Below are 24,566 nucleotides of genomic sequence, written 5' to 3'. Positions count from 1 at the left end.
CTAGGGTACCCACACCTTGTTCCTGTCCTCAGACCTGCAGAGCTTGCACAGCGCCCTCTCTGTGCGGTTATATATGGGCTGGCAAATGAAAGGACACACACCGAAGTGTTCCCCACCTGTTGGCCTTCTTCCTAAGGTATCACTTTCCAGGCCCAGTAACTCCCTGACACCTGTCTCAAGAGAGACTTTGGGGGAACCCTAACGTCATTCTTTATTGTGGATGATAATGTGTTTCTTGAAAATACTCAATAATTCACAAGTTTTTCTTATTCAAAACGACCTTCCTTTACAATTAGTGCTTTTCTTTGAGTTTTGGCGCAGGTGATGACTAGCCCGAGCCACATAGATTTTCTAAAAGGAAGTGCTACTGATATCCTCTAAATTCTAGTCTAAATCTTAAAACAAAACTGCATACCCATAACGATAGTGAGATATATGTTATCCTTTGGGAAAAGATGGTTGAATATTAGATTTTCTGGACAAAAAAAAACGTTCTGCTGCATGCAGTCCTGCTGCAAAACCCAGCTTCTCCCCGCCCCACCCCATTCTAGCAGGTTTTTCTCAGTTTCAAGTGTGTCACCCCCAAGGCCTTTACGTGGGATCCAGCCCTGCCAGCTGGGAACCAAAGGACAGAAGCCGTTGGACTCCACCTCCCTTTTCTTATTATCTTAGCATATTCTTACTGACTTTTCCAAGGGCCAGATTGCCCAAAGAATTCACAATCGTGCAATTAAATTTCTGTTCCGACAGAAAATAGAACTATCTGAGCACACTGGATTGCCTCCTGTCAGGGATCCCAAGCCAGATCAGACTTGGGATCAGCTGGAATGGGTGTTATTCCCCACACACCAGCTCAAGGGGAGACAGACCTTAAGGACTTTTTTTATTATTATTATTATTGTGTTTTGAAACCTAAAACCCTGAATGGCCTTGTAAGCCAAAATAGAAAAAGATATTTGGACTACAAAAAAGAGAAACATCATGGGGCTCAATTTGCTGACACAAGGACCCCCTAAATGTGAACGATGACAGACATGTTCAACGTTCACAGCTGTTTATTGAGCACCTTGTCTGTGCCTGACCTTGTTCTAGATGCTTCTAATTATCTCTAAACAGAATATGTGAAAACATTGGTCCTTCTTGAGCTCATATTTGATGGGGGATATAATGGACTGAGGTGTGAATGATACTCTGTGTTAGAAGATAAGTGCCATGGAGAGAAATAAATCAAGGAACAGGGGTCAAAATGTCTGGTGGGGGTTAAAGGAGGGAGGGAAGGAGACAGTCAGAGAAGGTGACATGTGAGTAAATAGTAGAAGTCAGAGAGGGAGTAGACCATACGGAGATAGAGGGCCAAGCATTCCTTACAGAGAGAAGAGTGGGCATGAAGATCTTGAGGCACAACAAGGCCTGAGCTGCTTGCAGGGAAGTGGAGGCATGGAGGCAGTGTCGCTGTGTGAGGTAGCAGCTGAATCAGAGAGCTGAAGAGGGTCAGGGGGCGGGGGGGGGGGGAGGGGTCCTAACTGCTGCTTTGCCTTTTCTTCTCAGAGAGACCAGGAGTGATTGGAGGGTGATGAGCAGCGAAGTTACATTATCGGACTTAAGTTTTAACAGGTTCACTCTGGCTTGTGTGATGCAATATTTTAGAGAATTAGAAGTTTCACAATAAAAGTGTTCTGCTTTTAAAATGGCTTTTGTAAAAATAATAATAATAATAATAATAATAAATAAAATAAAATGGTTTCTGTACAACTCATATAATTCACTTGTGACAATGCTATGTGCTTCCCAGGTGTGGAGTGCATATTTACTTGCCTTTTTACTAAATGTAGCAAAAAAACAGCTGCAAATGTATGTTGGTGTCTTCCCCTTGACTGCCACTCGGCTGCTCCATAACTGGAAGTGCTGCTTCCCCTATTAGCTGTAACCTCACAACTCTGATTAACGCTCCCGGCTCTGCCATTGGCTTGCGTGTAGTCCATGCCGAGTCCTTCCCCCGACCTTCCCCCTCTTACTGCTCATGCTGCTTGGAACGCCTTCCCACATGCCCTTCAAAGCCAGCTTGGTTGCCATGATGCCTTCACCAATTGTTTCCATTGCTATTAACCCATTTTCTAAAATCCTCACACTCGGATTGTGCATCACCGAGTTTTAGCATCTATTTGTGTAATACATTGTGCTTTTGGACAGCTCGTGTGTTTGCTTTTCCCTCTAACCAGGGATCTTCTTAAAAACAACTGGGTCCGTGCCTGTGTTTTTCACATTGAGCACAGGTCTAAGCTCACCACAGGTGCTTACAATGAGTACCTAGTGGTCGGTTGGTTGACCCTTTAATCCCTTTCTATCAATCCAGCAACAGTAAGAGTAGGCTACTTGAGTCTGTATTTCAGTGAAGGAATGTCGGGATGCCCACGGGAGTGGGGGCTGGTACCACAATCCAAGGTGAGGAAGCCCCTCTAGTTTTCACTTTGGATTCGAGGCACTGGTGTCACTCTTCCCTGTCACAGGGGCTGAATAACTTACACGTAGAATTAACCTATGCCTTCTTTGCTATTTCCTCAATTGAAACAGCAGTTGATCTATGTGTCTCTTCAGCTGCTGTAACTTCAGTATTTGTATTGCCTCTGTTTCTTTTTCCCGCTGAATTTCTGTTGGCAGTATCCCCTGCAAATATGGGAAGTTCTCACTGAAAAGCACTTTCAATTATATACAGTTGACCATTGAACACGGTGGGTTTTAAACTGCTCGGGCCCACTTACATGAGAATTTTCTTGGATAAATACACTACAGTTTTATGATGTATTTTCTCTTCCTTGTGATCTTCTTAAGATTTTCTTTCCTCTATGCTTATTATAATACAGCATAAAATACATAATATGTGTTAATCAGCTGTTTATGTGGTCATAAGGTTTCCAGTCAGCAGGAAGCTATTAGTAGTTCAGTTTTCAGAGAGTCAAAGTTAAATGCAGATCCCTGTGCAGGGGGTTGGTGCCCCTCGCCCCCATGTTGTCCAAGGGTCAACTGTATGTTAACATATTATAATAAGTAATTGATTATTTGATGGTAGGAAGTAATCAAATGCTTCATTTTGGAGTTCATATATGATATCATTGATCGATTCCTAAGCAATGAAAGACACACATTCAAAAGAGCAGGTAATATACTACATTTTTATCATCTATGTGTAAGATCAGAGCACACTAAGGAAAAGAGAATATATTTTCCAATATCGTCCTGCTCAGGTATATATCAGCTTGAGTTTAGGTGAAAACACATATCTGCTATCTCAACAATGAATGACACAAATTGGTTTTATAAATGGATGTCAGTTATAAAGCTCAGTAGCAGAGACAGTGATTAATAATACAGTTGCCACGGCTTTTTACAACATTCTGCTATCAGGATCAACCATTTGTTTTCACTGAGGTGTTTCACTTTCATTAAAAACGGGGATGATTATAGATGAAAATGAATGTACTATTGAATTTCACACCTTACATTGCTTTCTAGTGATAGGAGTTAATTTCCTTCCAAGTTCTCTTTGAATGAGAGGTAATTTCATAGTCTAGATGAAAAAAAAAAAAAAAAAAAAAACACCTCTTCATGTAGCTACCTGGACCTGGGGAGCATACTAAGATGAAGCACATCTTTGAATGGGGCTAAACTAACCAAATTTATCTACTACCTTTATATACAGACATTTTCTCTACCATTGCAATAGTAAGGAGAAGTGAGCAAGGCAGATGGATGAAGCCTCATTTAATTCAGATCCCATAATGTATGCTTCAATATCTATATGGGGCCATTTTCTTGTTAAAGAGATAAGATATTTGCTGATAATATAATTCAACTTTAGTCCATTAACATTTAACGTTTGAATTTTGTGAATAAATGTTGGGAGAAATTATTTTTAGATGTTGGTGTTTCACTCATAAAATCAATGAGTGATTTCTATGTATTACTAAAAGGAGGAAAGGCTTTTTTTATTCTATATTACCTCAGAAAAGCTTGTAAAGTATTATTTTTTTTAAAAGAAACTATTGTCATTACAAATAATCACCACTGTCTTTTTCCATGCTACCTAACTAATAATCTTTGCTGTGTACTTCAGGCATGAACTTCTAGAAGAAGCTCGGAGGAAGGGATTACCTTTTGCTCAATGGGATGGGCCCACTGTGGTTGCATGGCTGGAGGTAAGAAAATTAAACCAGAAAGTTCTTAAATTAATCACTCCAGTTTGACAGTTTTTCTAGATATGGGTAAGGATGGGTTTCTGAAGTCACAGTTTTCCAATAGCCTGGAGTAGCTTATAAAGGGAATATTTGCTTTATCCAGGGGGCTGTGGGCATTGTTGTGGTCTTAATCTGATACATTCTTGTGATTGGGGTGGAAGGAAACACCTAGTAGGATAAAAAAGTTTCTCTGAATTTCACCATCTTCATGTCTAGAGAAAGAGAAGACAGTTATTAAACCACATATCCGTTGTTGCAAGAAAACCTCTGACCCAGTCCATCAGTCCAGGGTTCTTCTTCATCGGCAGGTTACAGAGAAGAACCACCTCTGTGTTCCATCCTGCTGTGTTATCCAAGATCTCACTGTCACCTGAATGCATAGAGAACCATTCCTTTGCTTATACATTAATTCCTGAACCTAATTCTCTAAAGCCTAGAGGCCAGCTAGGTTTAGACGGCTGGCATAAAGCAAGAGAATGCGTATCCCCTTGCTCTCTTCTGGGTCTAAAGTGAATGTTATATTGAAACAGGAACTACATTCAGCATTTTCTACAGAACACGGGGACCGGGAAAAAGAAAACAACACCCGAGCAGGGTAGAGGGCAGCAGAAGTGGGCTGGGACAGTGAAGGGAGCACATATTTGACCATAAAAGACCCCTTCATACTACTTATTAGTAGTGTTCACTGCCTATTCCATTCAGTTCTCTAATGTGGGCTGCTAGCAGCTGCCAGGTTATGCCAATGTCAGGGCAAAGAAGAAAATGGGTTTTTCTAAGTGGCTAGAGATTATAAGATCACTTACTTCCTTTATCCTATCATATCCAGAGCTAACAAATTAATGAGGAAAAATTAAAACCCATTTTAGTTTAAAAAATAGTCTTCTATCGATAGATGTGAAAACATACTTGGCATTTTTTTCTTGGACTGAGTGAAAGAAGCCTGTGTCTTGCTTTATTTTATTCTCTCATATCAGTCAGGGAATTTTTAGCATATCAGTGATCAGAGCTGCTTCTTCCAGGCGTGCCTTTAAAATTACTATACTTTAAAAATCAATTATAATTCAAAATGCTTAAGAAAGCACACCTCAGAATTGATAGCAGTTTTTTGTTCAGTGTCACTCCAGTAAAATGAGCTGCAGTTTGACCAAGACTAGCTGCTATTTTGGCAAGTGATGAACAAACCCTTAGATATATATATAAAAAGATTTACCGACATTAAGGAGCTAGGAAATGACAGGCAGTGAAGTTTTGTGCTAATTAAACCTATCCTGAGCACACAGAAATTGCTCATAATATGCCTCCTAAAGTGACTCAAATTATAAAATGGAATAAACAAGATGAATGAGCCGGGTGATCCTATGAATGAGAGCTCTTAACTTTCACCTACTTTCACACCCCCTCGTGTGCACAGCCTTATTTAAGAATGATGTGCAAAAGTTAAGTCTGAGGCTTCACACACCACTTATCAACACCAAAAACTTTTTGAAAGTCTACTTCGGGATGATACTGGTTACAGTGTATTGGCAAGCATTTGGGTAATATTATTCAGTATAGAAATCTAAATATCTTTAAAAAGAGGGAGTGAAAAATCATTAGCGTCCCTTGAAGGTATATTTAGATGTTTACTTATTTTGAACAATTTGAGTTTATAAACTAAGAAGTCAAGTCCCGTCTTCCATCATATCTAATGGTGCCCAACGAAGTAAAAGTCAATTCCTTGTTCCTCACCTGCTGGAAGATAGTATGGACTATTCAGTCATGGCTGTTCTTATATCCCTTCTTCCTGTCTTTCATCTCCAGTCACAGCCCAGGCCATACTGACTCAAAGATTTGGCTTCCAGTTTTGTTCATTTGTCTTCCTATAGAGACAAGTAGCCTCCTCATACAATTGAATTTTTTAAATAAAAGGATATCTAGATTAGTTGTCTATTACCATGTTAACAGACTATCCCCAAATTTAGCAATTATTTTTCTCATGGCTCCAATGGGCCAGGAATCTGGACGTGACTTAGCTTGGGTCCCTGATGAAAGTATCTCCCAAGGCTACAACCAAGGGGTCAGCCGGATTGGCAGGCATCTCAAGGCCTGATATGGGGAGAATCCACTTCCAACCTGACTCTTGTTTTCACAGCAATGATCCAGTTCCTTGCCAGTGGCGGCCAGGAACATCCATTCCTTGCCAAGTGGGCATCTCCACAAGGCTGCACACAACATGGCAGCTGAATTCCCCCCAGAGCCAGAACACTGAGAGGAGGGAGGGACAGAGGACCACCAGGAATGAAGCTACCTTCTTTTTGTTACATAATCTGGAAAGTGGCATCTCATCACTTTCCCAATAGTCTGTTCATTAGTCACTGGTTTCAGCGCCAACTCAAGGGCAGAGGGTAGATTACACAGAGGCAAGGCAGCTCTGTCAGGAGGAGGAAATCCCTGGGACCCAGCTTAGAAGCTGCCTGCTGCAAAGCCCTAGAACTAATAAAGCTGAATCTCTTTGTCTTACAAATGAAGACACTAAGGCCAAGGTTTAGAGAAGTTACAGGACTCACCAGTGACTCTGAAGCAATTAGAGCCCAACCTTCTAGTCCAGAGCTCATGGCACTGATTTTTGCTAATTGATAGCTTTTCTTCTTTTCTTACTGTCACTGCTCTCACTCATGTTCTCTCTCTCCTTTTGCTCAATCTGTTCATATCAGCAAGATAGTCCCCAAAAATCAATATTTTGGACATTTAAAGACCAAGATTTAAACCACTCACTTGCATGGGCCCTGCTTCTTACTCATAGCTAATGATGAGGGTGCAGAGAGAATGGAGACAATATTCCTTTTTTCAACATGTGTGATTCAAACTGCTGCAACCCAATCCGTGTGAGTCGGCATTCCCCCACTGCTGAAGATGTGTGCGGACACCGGGCTATGCTCGTTGCACTGCTGATTCAGTGGTTTTTCAACAGCATCATAGCAGAGTTGAAAAATTGGAATTTCTAATTTCCATCTAATGCAGTTTTCATTTCCTTACTCTCTTTACCTCAGGTTTTCCAAATGTTTATAACTTTAGTCTTTTCCTTTAGCACTTCATTCTATCCTCCAAAACTTTGTTCACGCAGAACATCAGCTTAAGTTCACGCAACCATCACATGCTATCGGTAGGTATGTGAGAAATGGGCCTTAACTACGCTACAGCCTTTGACCAAAATCACACAGCTGGAGACTGTAGAGCTGTCTCTACGACAGACAGAACTGCGTTGTACTCAGAATCCTAAAGATTTATAAGCTGAATTCACGCGTTAAACAAAGTCAAATGAGCCTTTACCAAACTCAGCTTGTGGCTGGTCTTCTTGTCCTTAAATCCACGGGGGCAGAGGTGGATTTGGTGATATGCAGCTATCATGGTTAACCTAATAATATAAATTAGTTGGCAAACTGCACACCCTAGAGACTCGATTGCAGATTTTTATTTCCATTGTGGCCTAGCTGACTTCCTTTTTCTTTTTTTTTTCCTGACATGTTTTAATAAGTCGCTTAAGGCCTTTATGCCTCTGTGTTATCTCAGGAAAATAATAATAGCATCTATCTTTTTGGGGGCCTGGTCACTCCAAGAGTTCATATGGGTAAGCTACTTAGACTAGTGCCTAGCACGTATGAGACGTGAACACGTTCCCCATCAGTATGACCTGTGTCTGTGTTTGCTTCTCCCCCGCCCAACAGCTCTGGCTGGGAATGCCTGCTTGGTATGTAGCAGCCTGTCGGGCCAACGTGAAAAGTGGTGCCATCATGTCTGCTTTATCAGACACTGAGATCCAGAGAGAAATCGGAATCAGCAATCCCCTGCACCGCCTAAAGCTGCGACTAGCCATCCAAGAGATGGTTTCCCTGACGAGTCCTTCAGCTCCCCCGACGTCCCGAACTGTGAGTCAGCTTGTGCTCCTTCCCTCTCCCCCTGGCTGGGCAACTAGTAGCCTCCGTTAAGTCCACAGAGCGAGACAGTGGCAGCACACATTTCAATGTCAGTGTGAATTATTCTGAAGAGATTTAGCTGGCTCTTCATTAACCTCACTGCCACTTTTAATAGGTTGGCAAGTGAGGAGCCGTGATGCCCATCCAACTGGAAGGCTGCGATCCAAGACAGACTTTTGAGCTAATCTCTAACTCAAGTCCAGGTTTTTCCCCCCATGCAGAGTGACCCCACGTTAACGCTTAAGGATGTTCCCTTTCAGAGCAAAACAAAACAAAAATAAAATAAAAGGAAATGCGCTGGGGGTAGTAGTGCTTTCTGAAGATCAGTGCTGAATTCACTACTTCTTATGCAGTTTTCATAATTATGAAAGTACGCAGATATTTGGTATTTTATAAATACCCGGTGGAAGACCTTCCTTCAAAATCCATTTGCTTCTCATTTGTAAGTCCCTATTCTTCTCATAATTTTATCCCTGTCCTAATGCTAGGAAGGAACAAAATGTCTTTAAAAAAATGCATGCCAGATGACCAACTCATATACTAAGAACAACTCCAGATAATAGTCACTCTTTCTTTAGTCCATCCCTGAGTTCCATCTTCTTCTGGTAAGGGATATGATTTCGGATGTCAACTCAATTTCTCTGGTTCCATGTCTTATGCAGAATAACAAAATGTGGAGGAATAAGGCAAATTTGAGTTGTGGGTAAAAGAAAAGTGGTATTGCTTTATTGCAGTTTTCAGACACAAAATTAAACTGGAGAATAACCTTTTCTCCTGGGTCTTCAACAGTCTGCAGGAATTGGCGTAATGCGTATCGTTTCTATTTTTACACTTCTTCCCAGTATACTGGATTCTAATGCCAGAAATACCAGATCAAATTATTTAAAAAGGTTTTGTTTGTCATGCTTGGATAATTCCATTTTAACTTCTTTCTAAATAAGGTGTAGAAAAAGATATAATTTAACAAACTCTTATGTATGACATTATTTTTAAATGTCTATCATGTTGTAGACTATAGCTGAATTATCACTTGGCCAAAAGAATAATACAGAATATGTTTAACATAAAAGCTGAGTAGGCCACTAAAACAGGTATTAAAAACCGAATTCAGATCTGATAGAGTTTAATTTCCAAAGGAGAGAGAAGCATCACAGCTGGCTTATATCAACACTCTTTTCCTAAGAGTCAATGTACACACAATTATGGAAAATGCAAAATTGGAACGTCTGAAGTCCTAATTTCAAGATGAAAAGTAGAATATGCTTTATTATTTTTCTTTAGCATCTGAGTCCGTTTCTTAATGGAAAGTAGAATAACGAAACACTATTTTTCTAAAACTGTCTATGTGAACTTAAGAAATTTAAGTCACAAACTATTAAAAGTGCATACTCAGTTGTTTAAAGAAGAGTCAGAAAAAATAAATAAATAAAAGAAAAGAAAGAAAGAAAGGAAAGAAAGAAAGAAGAAAGAAAAGAAAGAAGAAAGAAAGAAAGAAAGAAAGAAAGAAAGAAAGAAAGAAAGAAAGAGCAAGCAAGCTCAGGACACTAGCCTCAGTTCACCACAAAGGCTTTATCTCCCCCCTCCATCCCCCGCGTCAGGATCCCAAAAACACAGAACTAACTACTTTCAGTTTGCTAAACCCTCTTGCTTGCGAGTGATTATGAGCTTTTGCAATTGCTCTTCACTCCTCCTGGAACATTCTTCTGACTCCAGGGTCACCATCCTTCCCCAACTCCTCCTTCATCGAATGATTCTTGAATGTTTTTCCTTGAAAAAGCCAAAATCTAGTTTGCTTCCCTTCCACAATTTCATTGTGGCTCACATTGTTACCACTGTGTATACTTATAAAAACTATCTTCTAATTTTCTCTTAATTTATCTTCCGCTAAGCTGAGCAAGGATATTACCAGTTTTCCATGGTCCCCAGGCCTTAATTCAGTGCCAGGCAAATTGTAGAGAGTAGTCAGTAAACATTCATCCTAAGAATGGTGATTGTACAAGTCACTCTGCCAAGCCAGAAGATACGTATGGCCCTGACTTCAGAGAGGACAACCAGGGTAGGAGCAGTAGGACTTGCTCACCACTAGGTTTAGTAGATGATCTAGTTTAATTCCTCAGTGTTAGGCAGAAGCAAAGAGCTGTGGAATTCCAAAGAAGGGAAAAACCCTTTGTAGTGGAATAAGGCTTCAAAGAGAAATTAACGTCTCAAAGACAGATAGTATGTTATTAATTAAGGACTAAAAATTATTACTTTTGTTCAGTATTAACTTTTGGATAAGTGACCTTTTCAGCCTATTTTCCTTATCTTTTTATAAAGATGAATTATTTCATATCATATATTTTTCTTTTGAAACTTAGTCACATAGCATGAACATTTTCCTCATTTTATTAAATATACGATTGTCATATCATGTTTAATTGCTGCGTAACTCCTTCATGGAAATACCATAATATATTTAACCAAATCCCTAATTTTGGGCATTTTGTTTATTTAACGATTTTCGTTGTATTCACAATACCACAGTGGATACACACATAGTCACATTGTTGCATAAACAGATTGTTTCTTATAGAAGGAAGGAAGATCTTAACTATTTGGATTCACAGTTAACATAGAAGCTACAGAAATCATTGTAAGAATGAGACCAGCTTAACTGAATTTCAAGTAACCTTCACTGCGGCTCACTTTGAACAAACAGTGCAGCCACTCAGGCAAAGCACTGCGGTCACCCAGTGTAAAGGGTGTGTGACACATGAGTGTTAGGTTCTTCTGGGTATAGTGCACTCTTTACAAAGTTAATAAGAGCAATTTATTTGAAGTGATTTAACAATTCATACATTCATATGCCTCTGTTTACGTTGATCCTCACTCCCAAAAGCTGGGAGTAGAGGGGAAGGGCTCTTAACATGGGAGACTCCAGTATGTGAAACACAATTTATAGGTGTGCATAGTTTTATCTTACAGGGAAAAATTCAGAGATACTCTAAATTCCAAAATGGTAGGAAAATGAGAATTTTACACATATAAATTTTACATATATGATGCCTATCCTCTGGGTTTTTTTTTTTAAGTAAGCTCTATGCCCAGTGTGGGGCACTACTGAACTCCTCTTTGTTACTCAACCATATGTATATGAGTATATATATTTCCTCATTACTTATTCCTCACTATTTATAATTCTCTGATAAATATGCTTTCTTTTATATTGGATTCTATTCATCAGTTTAGTTTATATGTAGTTTTCAAATTATACTAAATTACACAATTTATAACAGAAGGCAAATTAAAATGGTACTACTATGTGTTGGTAGAAAAGGCCAGAGAGAGTCATGGTGGAGGCTAATGTCGGGACATCAGTTTTGCTATTTATGATTCTAGACCGCTTCCAAAACAAATAATAAGCAATGCATAGGATATAAATTCCATTGTGGCTCTAGGATGGATGTACCTGGACCACCTTGCAATGTACATAAGGATTTCCCAGTGAAATGGTGGAATTTAATAGGAAGTGGTTCCCAGTGGCCATTATCATCCACAATATGCCTGATCTGGACATTACTAACTGGACTTAAGTTTAGAAATTGTGCATTATTCAGTGTATAGAACAAATATCATGGGTTATCTTATTTAGAAAGCAAATGAGATTTCATAAAAAGAATAGTGCCTGCTAAAAGGAAAATGTCCCTCTTACATCACAGTCTCTGTAATGGTGTAGGGCCTTGCCGAGAAATTGGGAAGCTAGGTTTTGTACTTTCTGATAGTAGTTAGTAAGGTTGAAAAAATGCCCTTTATTAAATTAAAAATAACATTTTACTTCTTTCTCCTCTATAAGAATATAGCAAAACAACACACTTGTGTAATTATAAAAGGAAGAAATCATTTGGGAAAAACTGATAGTGGTTTCCAGACAGGGTGTGATAGTGCTTTCAGCTTTGTACTGACCACCAATTTTCTCTTTTCAAGGACATTGAAGAATCAAAACTTTGTGAATGAAATATTGGTAATTGCACAACAAAGTACCCATGCCTTTGTTTTCTGAAGAACAATAAATACCTACCTCTACAGATCAAACCTAATCAGTTCTTCATGATTACAAAAAAAATGGATCCGATAGCTACATACCTTTGAAATGCAAATCTTGATTTAGCCTTTGTCCTGATTAGTAATCACAGGAGCATCATTTTAAATCTATCCCACATGAGCTTCACAGCATGCCTCTTTCTATTTAATTTTTTTAAGTAGAAGAAAAAGGGAGCTCTGAGCAAACCAGCAATGCTGTCTCTCCTGTGCATGCTGTAGAGGCAAGAGTACTGTCGTGTTGCTGTGGTGCTGTTAACTTACAGTACTGCTGCCTTTCTTCTTTACCACTGCTTCCCTCTGGTGGATCCTACTGCCTCTCCTGGGCCTCCTCACTAGCCTTCAGGCAACGTTTGGGTGACCCATGAAGAAATGGAAAATCTTGCAGCTCCAGCAAAAACGGTTAGTCTTACGGCTTTGTTGAACGTGAAGAAAAATTATTTTGCTGCTATTTCGATGGAAACCTATTTTATTTATGACAGATCTGAGTAATGGGTATGTTTACATCATGATATGCATGAAAACTAACTTTTCTCGTTAAGGTTTTATTTTACTTGGACGTTTCTAATGAAGCAGTGCTAGGTGGTTATAACATGGTTAGTATCGCAAGAGTTTGTAACATGCTTATAATAATCAAGAATTTTAATTATATTCATCATTTATCATTCTGCAACGTTGGGAATTTTTAGTAGCAGATATCACTCCGTATTGGGCATATTCACAGATAATACATGTTATCAAACCCAATTAAACTTGTAATAGAAAAGTTCAGTTTGAACACACCTTTTTTCTTCTTCTTTTTTTTTTTTTTTTTAAGATTTATTTGTTTAGTCAAGAGAGAGAGCTAGAAAGTGAAGGGGCAGAGGGAGGGGGAAAGGGAGAGAGAGAGAGAATCCCAAGCAGACTCCCTGCTGACCATGGAGCCTGAAGAGGGCCTCTCTGTCTTACCACCCTGAGATCAATGACCTGAGCTGAGATCAAGAGGATGCCTAACTGACTGAGCCACCCAGGCACCCCAAACACTCATTGTAATATAATCATTTAGTTTCTTATACTTTACCAGTACAGAACTTAAAACTCAACTCCCCCCTCCCCGCCCCAAATAGCTATTCATTTGATATTCAAAGCACAGGCTTAAAGAAATTTTTAGTGACTCTGATTATAATTGTCAGCTTTTAAACCAATTATATATAGTCATTTTTCATGTAAAGTAACCAAATTGGGTAGGTCAGACATTTTATTCTTAGCAGTTTCTTCTAATTTAATGTCCTTTTGGTTTTTTCCAGATGTGAAAAATTGACTACGTAGTTTATGAAAGATAAAAATTCCAGTCATTTTCTAATTATATTTCTAGTTCAGTGCTTTGGCTTTGCTTTTATTCTTGTTTACTTTTGTTTGTTTTTGCCCATTGCTAAAATCTATTTGATTATCACAAAGCTTTGTTAGTAGAGGCAAACAGTTACTTTTTGTACTTCATCAATTTACTTTATGTTACACTTATTTATTATATATAAATATGTGTGTATATAGTGTATACGTTTATATGTACTGTATATTTGTATATACATAATCAGAAATTTTTATTGTAGTTCATTACATTTGAAAAACCACATACTTTTAAGAATTAAAAAAAGTTTGAAATGACCAGATCCAATGTATCATAAAAAGCCCATTTGTCATATGTGTGTATGTTTAGTCGGAATTAACTAGAAATTATGTGATTGACCTTAAACTGCTAAATTGATTACTGTGGGTTGAATAAGGATCCATGTGTTTATCTACTGATGTCATAATTAACATTTTCAATAACAAACAATTTTGCTTCTGCTAGAATAATTTTACTGTCTTCATTTGAGATTAATTTATGTTTATCTGCTTTATTAATCATTCCCTGCTGCTAACACAGAAAGAATCTGAGGAAGGAAGCTGGGCCCAGGTAGGAAATTCATACACTCTAAAACAGTATCATTGAGTACGCTCTGAGGATATAAAGTAAGAAACTGTAGTATATCATAATATTATAAATCTTCTACTTTGCTTAGGAGTCAGCTAATATGTATATTTGAATTTATTATGTTTAATACTATGTCTTTTTAAATCAATGATATTTTGCAAAGAAAATGAATATCATTTCATATCTGGCCTCTTTCGAAAGGGAAATTTTCTTTCTTTTATAAAACAATGAAGTGTAACTTAAATTGCTCTGAAATCACCTCTGAATATATATAATCAGGAGTCATTCAAGTTGGCTATAATAGGAGGTGTTAAAAAAAATAACCTTATGAAACATATACTCTAAAGTATAATGGGAAGTGTGGGCAGGCTGGGGTCAAAGGACGTGTGTCCACATTGGGAGTGCAGGTCAGAAGTCACTTCCATGAACTGAGATGGTGATATGAGACAAGTATCTGTACTTTGAACAACCATGTGCATTTGCAAGTACATGCACATGTTTCTACATTTCCACACGACATAAGCCTGAAAAAATTAATGCGTGCAATTGCGCATGTGATTCAAACCTTTGACTATAAGAAAATTTTGGTAGACATTACTAGGACCTATATTTAACCATTCAGTAAATTAGAGTGGTATTTGGTTTTGATTTTGGCAAGAACTGCATCATTTTTAAGAACACATGGAAGAAAGGGAGCACCTAAGACTTTCATTAGAAATACAAGTTATAATTACAATTGTGAATTTGTTGTATCATAAAGAACTGAATAAAAGATACTGTAAAACTAGTAGATAGTAATAGTCCTTTTTAAAAATTAGTCTAGAGGTGAGGGTTGATGGTTTTCATTTTGGCTGGACGAACAATGTGTGGTGGGATGAGTTCATTCACATTGTTATATTAAATAACTAGATTATTTGTCTTTGCTTTTGATCATACCCTGCTTCCTAGATACAGAGTCTATACTGACCGATTTCTAAAAGAGACTGAGTCTTTCCAATGACCTCTATGGACCACCGGCTGCGTGCTTCATTAGATAACAATAGTGTCCACACAGACTGCAGCATTCTGTCTCTCTAGCCTTGTAGCTCCTTCCTCTGTTTACCAAGGTTTCTATTTTTCACACTGAGCTTTGCCATTATACCATAGGGAGGGTAGTGGTAGCACAGAAGAGAAGGAAATGGTGGAGTATTAGCTGACAGATAAAAATCAATTAGATTAAATAAACTTACCTATACAAAAGATCTTTAAGCTCAGCATTTATATTAGGCCATTAATTCCATTTTAAATTAAAATGCATATTTGTGTAGGATGTGATTTCTTCCAAGAATACAAAGTGAACACGATCACTTTCTATAAGCAGATACCATGGTACATGTACCCAGAGTTCCATTTTGTCAAATTAAATACTTAAAGGGTAAATGTTATTTCTGCTTTTTTCCCCATATAGCAGAGTAATTAAATGTTAGTTATAATAATATGTAATATACTTCTATTACCATCTCATCTTGTTGGCTAAGAAACTTGACTGCTATAAAACAATTCTAGTGTCCGGTTTTTCTACAGACTCTGGCTTACGGAGATATGAACCACGAGTGGATTGGAAACTGAATGGCTTCCCAGCCTGGGGTTACCTCAATACAGAAGTTATTTTATGGAATGCTTGGTAGATGCAAGAATGTTAGATCACTTAACAAAAAAAGATCTCCGTGTCCATTTAAAAATGGTGGATAGTTTCCATCGGTAGGTTTTTGTTTTGTTTTTTTTCTAACAGTAATTAAAATTAAACAATAAATAATGTGTATATTACTAGAACAAAAAGAGATGCCTAGGAAATAGAGAATTGTGCTATTTGCCAAGTGGACATACACTTGGCAAATATTTTCATGCAGCAAATTGCAGGGCCTATTTAGCGTAGAGCTGTTACACATCACAAGCTCAGAGTTTCCAGAACTACACATGTATATAATTCTCATGCAGTGTAAATCTTTTTATTTTTCTGTATCTTTGGGAAATTCCATTTTTGTGATTTATATCTGTGTATGTTTTTATGTTAGGATATTATTTATTGAAAATAAAATTAGGTCAGTTTCAAGTCTCTACAGTTACTCTCTAAAAAGTTACTCTAAAAGTGGTTACAAATTGTATAACCTAGATACAAGAAAAAAATGTGAGAAGGAATTCTTCTCCAAAGAAAATGCCTTTGTTTTCATATAAATCTTTTAGTATTTTAGCTTATTCATGCATTAATTTTCAGAAAAAAGTACTGAATGGATTGTGAAGCAGCTATAAGGACACAAGAATAAAATGCAACCTCTTTTTTCAAGTTGTTTACCATCTAGCGGGTACAGAAGCTTGTTGTAATACTATGTCATAAATGTCACACTGATATCTTCCTAGGTTATGTGAGAAATGGTCAGTTGGATTATGATTCTTTTTTGTTTGTTTGTTTCGAGTTTTTATTTAAATTCTACTTAGTTAACATTCAGGAGAATTTAGTGATTCATCACTTATATACAACACCCAGTGCTCATCACAGCAAGTACCTTCCTTCATACCTATCACTCATTTACCCCACTCCCCTGCTCACTTCCCCCGCCTCCAGCAACCCTCAGTTTGTTCTCTATAGTTAATAGTCTGTTTTATGGTTTTATATATAGTTTATTATGATGATAATAAATATAAATCTAGATGGTTTTGGCTTGCAAAACTCTATTTGTTCACATCCTGTACAACACTTGATTAGCTAGTGAAATGAAAATGGTGTAAAAAATCAGATATGTTGATGACAAAAGTTATGATGAAGACACAATAATTGGAAATCTTCGATTAAACTTATAGGAAATATTTTGAATCTTAATACAGTTGATGACACTGTTGGATTAAATTTAGTAGAAGTAAAGATGATACAGTCTTTAAAAACTGTTAAAATGCTGAATGGGGAATCTATGATTTAAAACTAATCTAGATTAAGTGAAAACGATATGATTTATACTTGGCACAAAAATCTCAGTTTTGATTAATGGCCTCACAGGCCATATTTAGATTGTGGTTATTGGCAGGTACAATAGAAGCTCTGCTATATGCTGAGGTGACAATAAGAAACTGTGTTAATTTATGGGCATTAAATTGTTATTAATAAAATAGTAAGAGCCTGGTGGAAAAGTTGAATTAATTTTAAAAATTTATTTTATTTATTTTGAGAGAGAGAGCAAGTAAGCACCTGTGCAAGCTGGGAAGAGGGACCCAGGGAAAGGGAGAGAGAGAATCTTAAGCAGGCTTGACTCCCAGCATGGAGCAGGATGTGGGACTTGATCCCATGATCCTAAGACCATGACCCTAGCTGAAACCAAGAGTCAGGTGCCCAACTAACTGAGCTACCCAGGCACCCTGAGAATTAATTAAAGACATTTAGCTTGGATAAGGGTAGACTTAAGATATTTTCCTTTTTTATTTTTTTTAATTTATTTTTTATTGGTGTTCAATTTATTAACATACAGAATAACCCCCAGTGCCCGTCACCCATTCACTCCCACCCCCCGCCCTCCTCCCCTTCTACCACCCCTAGTTCGTTTCCCAGAGTTAGCAGTCTTTACGTTCTGTCTCCCTTTCTGATATTTCCCACACATTTCTTCTCCCTTCCCTTATATTCTCTTTCACTATTATTTATATTCCCCAAATGAATGAGAACATATAATGTTTGTCCTTCTCCGATTGACTTACTTCCCTCAGCATAATACCCTCCAGTTCCATCCACATTGAAGCAAATCGGTGAGTATTTGTCATTTCTAATAGGCTGAGGAATATTCCATTGTATACATAAACCACATCTTCTTTATCCATTCATCTTTCGATGGACACCGAGGCTCCTTCCACAGTTTGGCTATTGTGGACATTGCTGCTAGAAACATCGGGGTGCAGGTGTCCCGGCGTTTCATTGCATCTGTATCTTTGGGGTAAATCCCCAACAGTGCAATTGCTGGGTCGTAGGGCAGGTCTATTTTTAACTGTTTGAGGAACCTCCACACAGTTTTCCAGAGTGGCTGCACAGTTCACATTCCCACCAACAGTGTAAGAGGGTTCCCTTTTCTCCACATCCTCTCCAACATTTGTGGTTTCCTGCCTTGTTAATTTGCCCCATTCTCACTGGTGTGAGGTGGTATCTCATTGTGGTTTTGATTTGTATTTCCCTGATGACAAGTGATGCAGAGCATTTTCTCATATGCATGTTGGCCATGTCTATGTCTTCCTCTGTGAGATTTCTCTTCATATCTTTTGCCCATTTCATGATTGGATTGTTTGTTTCTTTGGTGTTGAGTTTAAATAAGTTCTTTATAGATCTTGGAAACTAGCCCTTTATCTGATATGTCATTTGCAAATATCTTCTCCCATTTTCCTATCGTTTGATATTATTACATGATGGAAGAATAATATTTGCTCTGTTGAACATGTGCTTTTCTGGTTCAGATAAATGCAGATAGTAGGGTGAAGGATTTCTGTTCAATATAAGGAACAGCTTTGTATGACTCTCAGTTGCTCTATAGTATACAGATTGTTAGTGAGTTCCCTGTCCCTGAACTCAAATCTTGTGTGGTTGTATTAGATATTTGAATATTAGAATCTTTGATGACATATTTGTGCCTGTTTCCCATTCTTCACTAAACTGAGTTTTAATTGCTTTATATATACTTATGTTTATATATTATTCATATGTATACTTTTAATTATGGTAAAAATGATTATTATAATGACTCAGTTTTGTTTTGTTTTGTTTTTTTAATAAGAATTCCTGAAACAATGGGGTGCTTTGGGTTCTGGGAAATACACAAGCTTCATCTTTATGCTCTTCTTGGTTCTGACTTAAAGCAGGTAGTACTGACTTGCAGAGTGCATCCCACTGTCTTTATGACCCAGTTTTCCATCTGACAGACAGCGATGTAACGTAATATATATCCTCCTTACAGTACGATTTCATATGACCTATAAAACTTGGCAGAAGCCATTGGTTGAGCCTCCAGCTGCCTAATGTCTACGACTATTATTACATCAGTATGATCTGGTTTTTACACTAAATTAGTTTGCCAAGGTGCCATAGCAAAATACCACAGATTGGATGGCTTCAACAACAAAAATTGATTTTCTCACAGTTCTGGAGGCTAGACGTCCACAATCAAGGTGTCAGCATGATCAGTTTCTTCTTGGCTTGCAGATGGCTGCCTTCTTATTGTGTCCTTACGTCATCTTTCTTCTGCAGTGTGTGCTTCCCCTGTTTCTCTGAATGTCCAAATCTCCTCTTCTCTTTCTTTTTTTTTCTTCTCTTCCTTTAAAAAAAAAATATTTAAGTAATTTTTACACTGAACATGGGGCTCAAACTCAACCCCCGAGATCAAGGGTCACACACTCCTCTGAGTCCACCAGACACCCCCCAAATTTCCTCTTCTCATGAGGACACCGACCAGTGAGACTGGAATAATACCTACCCTAAGGGCTATATTTTAATTTATCTTTTATTTATTTTTATTTTTTTAATTTAGTTATCTTTTAAAAAACACTATCTTCAAATATAGTCATATTCTGAAATACTGAGGGTCAAGGCTTCAATATTTGAATTTGAGAGAATATAATTCAGCCCATGAACTTGGATTTGTTTTCTGATTTCCTCTGATTCTGAACTATGTTAACTCAGCATTGTTCTTACTAAAAGGCAAAGCTTAGAAATACATTCAGTTCTTGGGTGTCACCTGGCCAGTGTGTATGTCTAAACTTGCGTGTGTTTCTAAACAAGAAATCACGAATGACAATGCTCTTTACTCTTGAAGCCTAGAAATTCTTTTTTTCCTATTATACTCTTTCACATCCTTTCTGTCTAATATCACCAAGTCTTCTTGTTTCTTCCCTCTGAACATCTCTGGTTTCTGGATTTTCTTTCTATGCTCATGGCAGTTGTTCATTTGTGCCCTTTATTTTTGCAGCATTGACCCCTTCATTGATTCCCCTAACCCTAGCTTCACCTAGTCTCCCTATCTCCGATTTTGCTGCCAGGTTAGTCTTCTTACATCAAAACCTCTTATGATCAATTCTTTCCCCTGTGAAAACCATCCAAATAGTTCTCTAAAGCCGGGATGTATTCCAAGCTTACACTGAATGCAAGCTTTCCTGAATGTTACCCCATTCTCCATATGTAATCCTATTCCTCCTTCCTGGCGTGGATTTCCAACTCTGTATAGTATGTTTCACTATCACCACACATTTAAAATTTCATTGGCAACCTGTGTTCATGGTGCTACCTTTTCTTTAACAACCCTTTCTCTGCTACTTTGACCTTTAAGGATCAATCAGTTTTCTACTCTTCCACAATATCCTTTCACTCAAATTTCGTATCTGCTGATTTCTTTCACCTACTCTGTATCACTGAGGGGTGGTGGCTCTTCATGTTGATAATGCGGTTCTCTATCTTGTTTTAACTTATTAATGTTTTTATATTATTTTTCTCATCAGCTTCAGAAGAAAGCATTCATTTTTTAAAATAAATTCCTTCCTTTCATCATAACAGCGACTTTATTTTATTTTTTTCCAAATGAGTAAAATGTTCATCTGTCTGCAAATAATGTCAAAATAGCCTGATGGAAGACAAAGACATATGGGTGAACAATATAACCCATGGTTATTTTCAAGACTGTGGTTTTCTTATTTTGAAATTAATATTTTTACCCTTTAGAAACATTGTGTGCTTCAAAGAACTGTAGTTTATTTCCCACCAGCACTAAAAGATTTAATTACAAATGTAATTTATTATTTCTTTGCTCTAAGAAGTGGTGCATAGTGTTGACTATGCTTAATAAAAGAACATTCATTATCTGCTGAGTAAATACAATGTCTTTTCTTCTTCTTTAAAAAAAATGACAGAACAAGTTTACAATATGGAATTATGTGCTTAAAGAGGTTGAATTATGACAGAAAAGAACTAGAAAGAAGACGAGAAGCAAGCCAACATGAAATAAAAGGTAATATGTCTTTCTTTCATATCAAATACCTTTTGTTCTGGGTTTTTAGCTTTCACTTTTATGAACCCCAAATGCTCTGTGTGTTACAATGGTCACTAGGTAGCATAACTATTTATGCCACTATTTAGAATAGCGTCATTTGTTTCTCTTCCATTGCTTTTATGTTTAAAACATAAAAAGGATATCATCACTTTGTAAGGTGAATATCCCATCTAGGACATAATCTTGATTTTTTAAAAATTGAGATTTATTCCTCTGAACCTATTAATTATACATTCTGTTGGTCTTAAAGATGCCTCCATGTAGATATTTTTGTTAAACTTTTAATAGAACAGTCTCCTCTATGATTCAGAGAAACATGATATCTAACTTATTTGTAGCAGTTCACTTTAATTTATGTCATTTGAATTTTATTCCAGTGTTTACGAATTTTATTTTTGTAGTATAGTTATAGAAATTATATAGAGGTTTTACATAGAAGTTACATAGAGAATTCACCGCAATAAGTGAGATTAATCCATTAATAATTTCAGCTATAATTATTAAGTCAAAGAAATGATTTAGAGGCATTGCTAATTGGACAACTATTGTGTGTCCAAAAATGTTTGATTTGAATAAGAGAAGACACTCTTACGGATTAGAAAAGTATGGTTATTTAATAATTAAGCCTCTAAATGTTGAGAAGTACCTTAATACACAGGGGAAAGAATTGTTTAAAAGAACGTGTTAGATCATATACTTATTAGACACCACTTTGCTTTTATTATTGTTGTTGACAGAAAATTTAATTGTTAGGTATAACTATCTATGGGTCTTTTTCAGTAAAAGTCATCAGTCCACTTATGTCCATTTATATTTTTTTAAGGAAAAAATTCTCATTAGAACCACATTTTTTTGTGGAAGCTTTTGGATACAAGCAATGTTTCCATTTACTGTTACCCAGGAGTTGATATGTGGAAGCATTTCATCAAATTCAATAGGTGTTTGTACATTAATTGTTCACAGTTAGGCATGAGTCTCTGTTTTCATCTTCACTTCTTTGGGGCTCACTTTAGATATGAAAATAGTACGTACGGCATTTTATATTACCCTTCCCTTCCTATTCAAGTTTAGTGCTGTTTTATTCTTTAGGATTATCTTAAAGTTCTATCATTTTCATTTGTGATAAACAATGTCAGAAATTACTTTTATCTTTGGCAGTTTGGGGACAGCACATTAGTTCTAGTAGAATGGGCTTGAATGCATGTGAAGGCGATTGGTTAATATATTTTTCCATATATGGTTCATTGGAAAGTAGATCGTCACACAATAGATTTCTTGTAACAGTTCATTTGACTCATTACTTAGGAGCAAGAAAGTGTTTTTCCATTATCAAAATTGAGTTGTTTGATTTCACTTTACTTTGGGGCCCCCAGGAAATTGCATGTTGTTTTCAGCACATTGTCATTCAGTTGAATTGAAATTTGGGAACTAATTGATCAAAGAAAGACCCTAGAAAGGAGTCTGTGCTTGACGGAACAAAAGATGTTTTAGCATACAAATTGATTTTACCCAGGGGATACCACTTTCTAGTTTTCCTTCTGAAGTATTTTTTTCCAATTAGATTTTATTATGCTTGGTCTGACCACATGGAATGCTTCATATATAAGGTAGATGTAAAGAGAAGGAGAAATGACCCATTTGGCCCTACACCAGATATTATATTAGTATTTGGCAGTTGCTGGTTGGAGCATAGCCCTGAGAAAAACTGTTGTGATTCACTATGATTATACACAGACAGCTCCATATGATAGGTGACTGAGTGAGGTCATAAATAGCCCCTATTTCCTGTAACTGATCCAATGACATTTGCAGGAATAACTCTTGATGCTGACGAGGGGTCTCTGTTATTATCTGAAGTGTTAATTAACCTTGACCTTAATAAACAGCTTTCTGAAGTGAGGGGACTGTGTGAACATCAAGGATGTACTAAACATTTAATTTGTTGCTAGGAAACAGTCAACACTGATATCTAGCCATTTACTGTTGAGGTCAAGAGGATCCTTATGGAGCTTTAAAGTCAGGCAATAAATTTTGCTTGAAAACAGATTTATAGAAAGGGATCTGATTTACAAGATGAAAAAAAGGTATGTTGCTGTTCTGAAGGAATACAGTTTAGATTAGTGCCTTATTTACCTTCACCCTATAAGTAAATGGATTAGTTTCTATTTATTATTTTATAAATTTGAGGACTCTTAACCACAGGAATTTTTAATGAAGATATATTCAGAAATATGATAAATATAAATTTCTTAAACTATCAAAATATAAACCCATTTCTAGAAAAAAACAAATACTTCTTATTTACAGATCCACTTGATGCAAAGAAAACTGGACAGTTTTGTTATCTTTTGAGGAAACTATTGTCACATTAGTTTTAAAAAATGTTGTACTTAGTGAAAGCAATTGGAGAACTGATGCTGTCACCATACACACCTGCCCAACTCTTGAAGTGTAAGTTTAGTGCAACCAATAGTTAGAACTAATCAGTTGTGATCAGCAGTTGAACAAAGTAATCAAAATATGATACTAACCATTATATCCCATTTCCTGAGATTTAACACTTCAATAGAACAAGCTAGTGAAAACTCAGAGGAAAATATACACTTTAGGAATGACCCAGGAGACCTAGTGAATATATATACTGTAAAATTTCTCTATGTAGTAAAGATCATTGAGAAAGTCTTTTGTTGAAGACATGGGGGGAGAAAGACCCATTAAGTGTGAGGGAGACAATAATTGTCCTATTCCCTGAAGAAATTCCTTCTCCTTTGACTGGAGCCAGAAATGGTAATAAGACTGTGGGAAGTGGGCATTATGAGTCTTTCTTCACATGTTCCTCATTAACTAAAAAATATACATAAGGATTAGAAAAGAGAAATAGAAAACACAGGTAATCTCATGATATGCCATATAATTCAAATTAACATGTGAACTTAGTAGGGTCTGTATATAAAAATTAAATATGGCTAAAAAAAAAAAATGAACTACCAAACTGTGAAGAAAAACATGGAGGGACCTTAAATGCATACTACTAACTGAAATAAAAGTACTATATGATTACATTGCAAAAAACATAGCATATGATTCCAACTATATGGCATTCTGAAAGGGGTAAAACTATGGACACAGGAAAAAGATCAGTGGTTCCCTACAGTTAGTGGAGAGGGAGGGGTGAATAAATGTTGCACAGGGGATTTTTAGGACAATGAAACTATTCTGTATGATACTGTAATGATGAGTACATGTCATTATACATTTGCCCAAACCTGTACAACCACCAAGAGTGAACCCTCATGTCAACCAAGGA

The 24,566-nt window shown here is 37.0% G+C and overlaps 1 protein-coding gene across 1 annotated transcript in view; it reads left to right on the top strand.

Annotated features, from left to right (window-relative positions):
• Positions 1-24,566, top strand: part of PPFIA2 (PTPRF interacting protein alpha 2) — a 473,118-nt gene that overhangs the window by 436,703 nt on the left and 11,849 nt on the right. Inside the window, 7 exon segments of the mRNA XM_025438989.3 lie at positions 4,112-4,193; positions 7,937-8,137; positions 12,602-12,664; positions 14,169-14,198; positions 15,780-15,821; positions 15,823-15,956; positions 21,120-21,217. Of these exon segments, the coding sequence (XP_025294774.3) occupies positions 4,112-4,193; positions 7,937-8,137; positions 12,602-12,664; positions 14,169-14,198; positions 15,780-15,821; positions 15,823-15,956; positions 21,120-21,217 (650 nt within the window).

The sequence above is a fragment of the Canis lupus genome, chromosome 15 (assembly GCF_003254725.2).
Source record: "Canis lupus dingo isolate Sandy chromosome 15, ASM325472v2, whole genome shotgun sequence".
NCBI lineage: Eukaryota > Metazoa > Chordata > Mammalia > Carnivora > Canidae > Canis > Canis lupus.
This window is presented reverse-complemented; position numbering and strand designations above follow the sequence as displayed.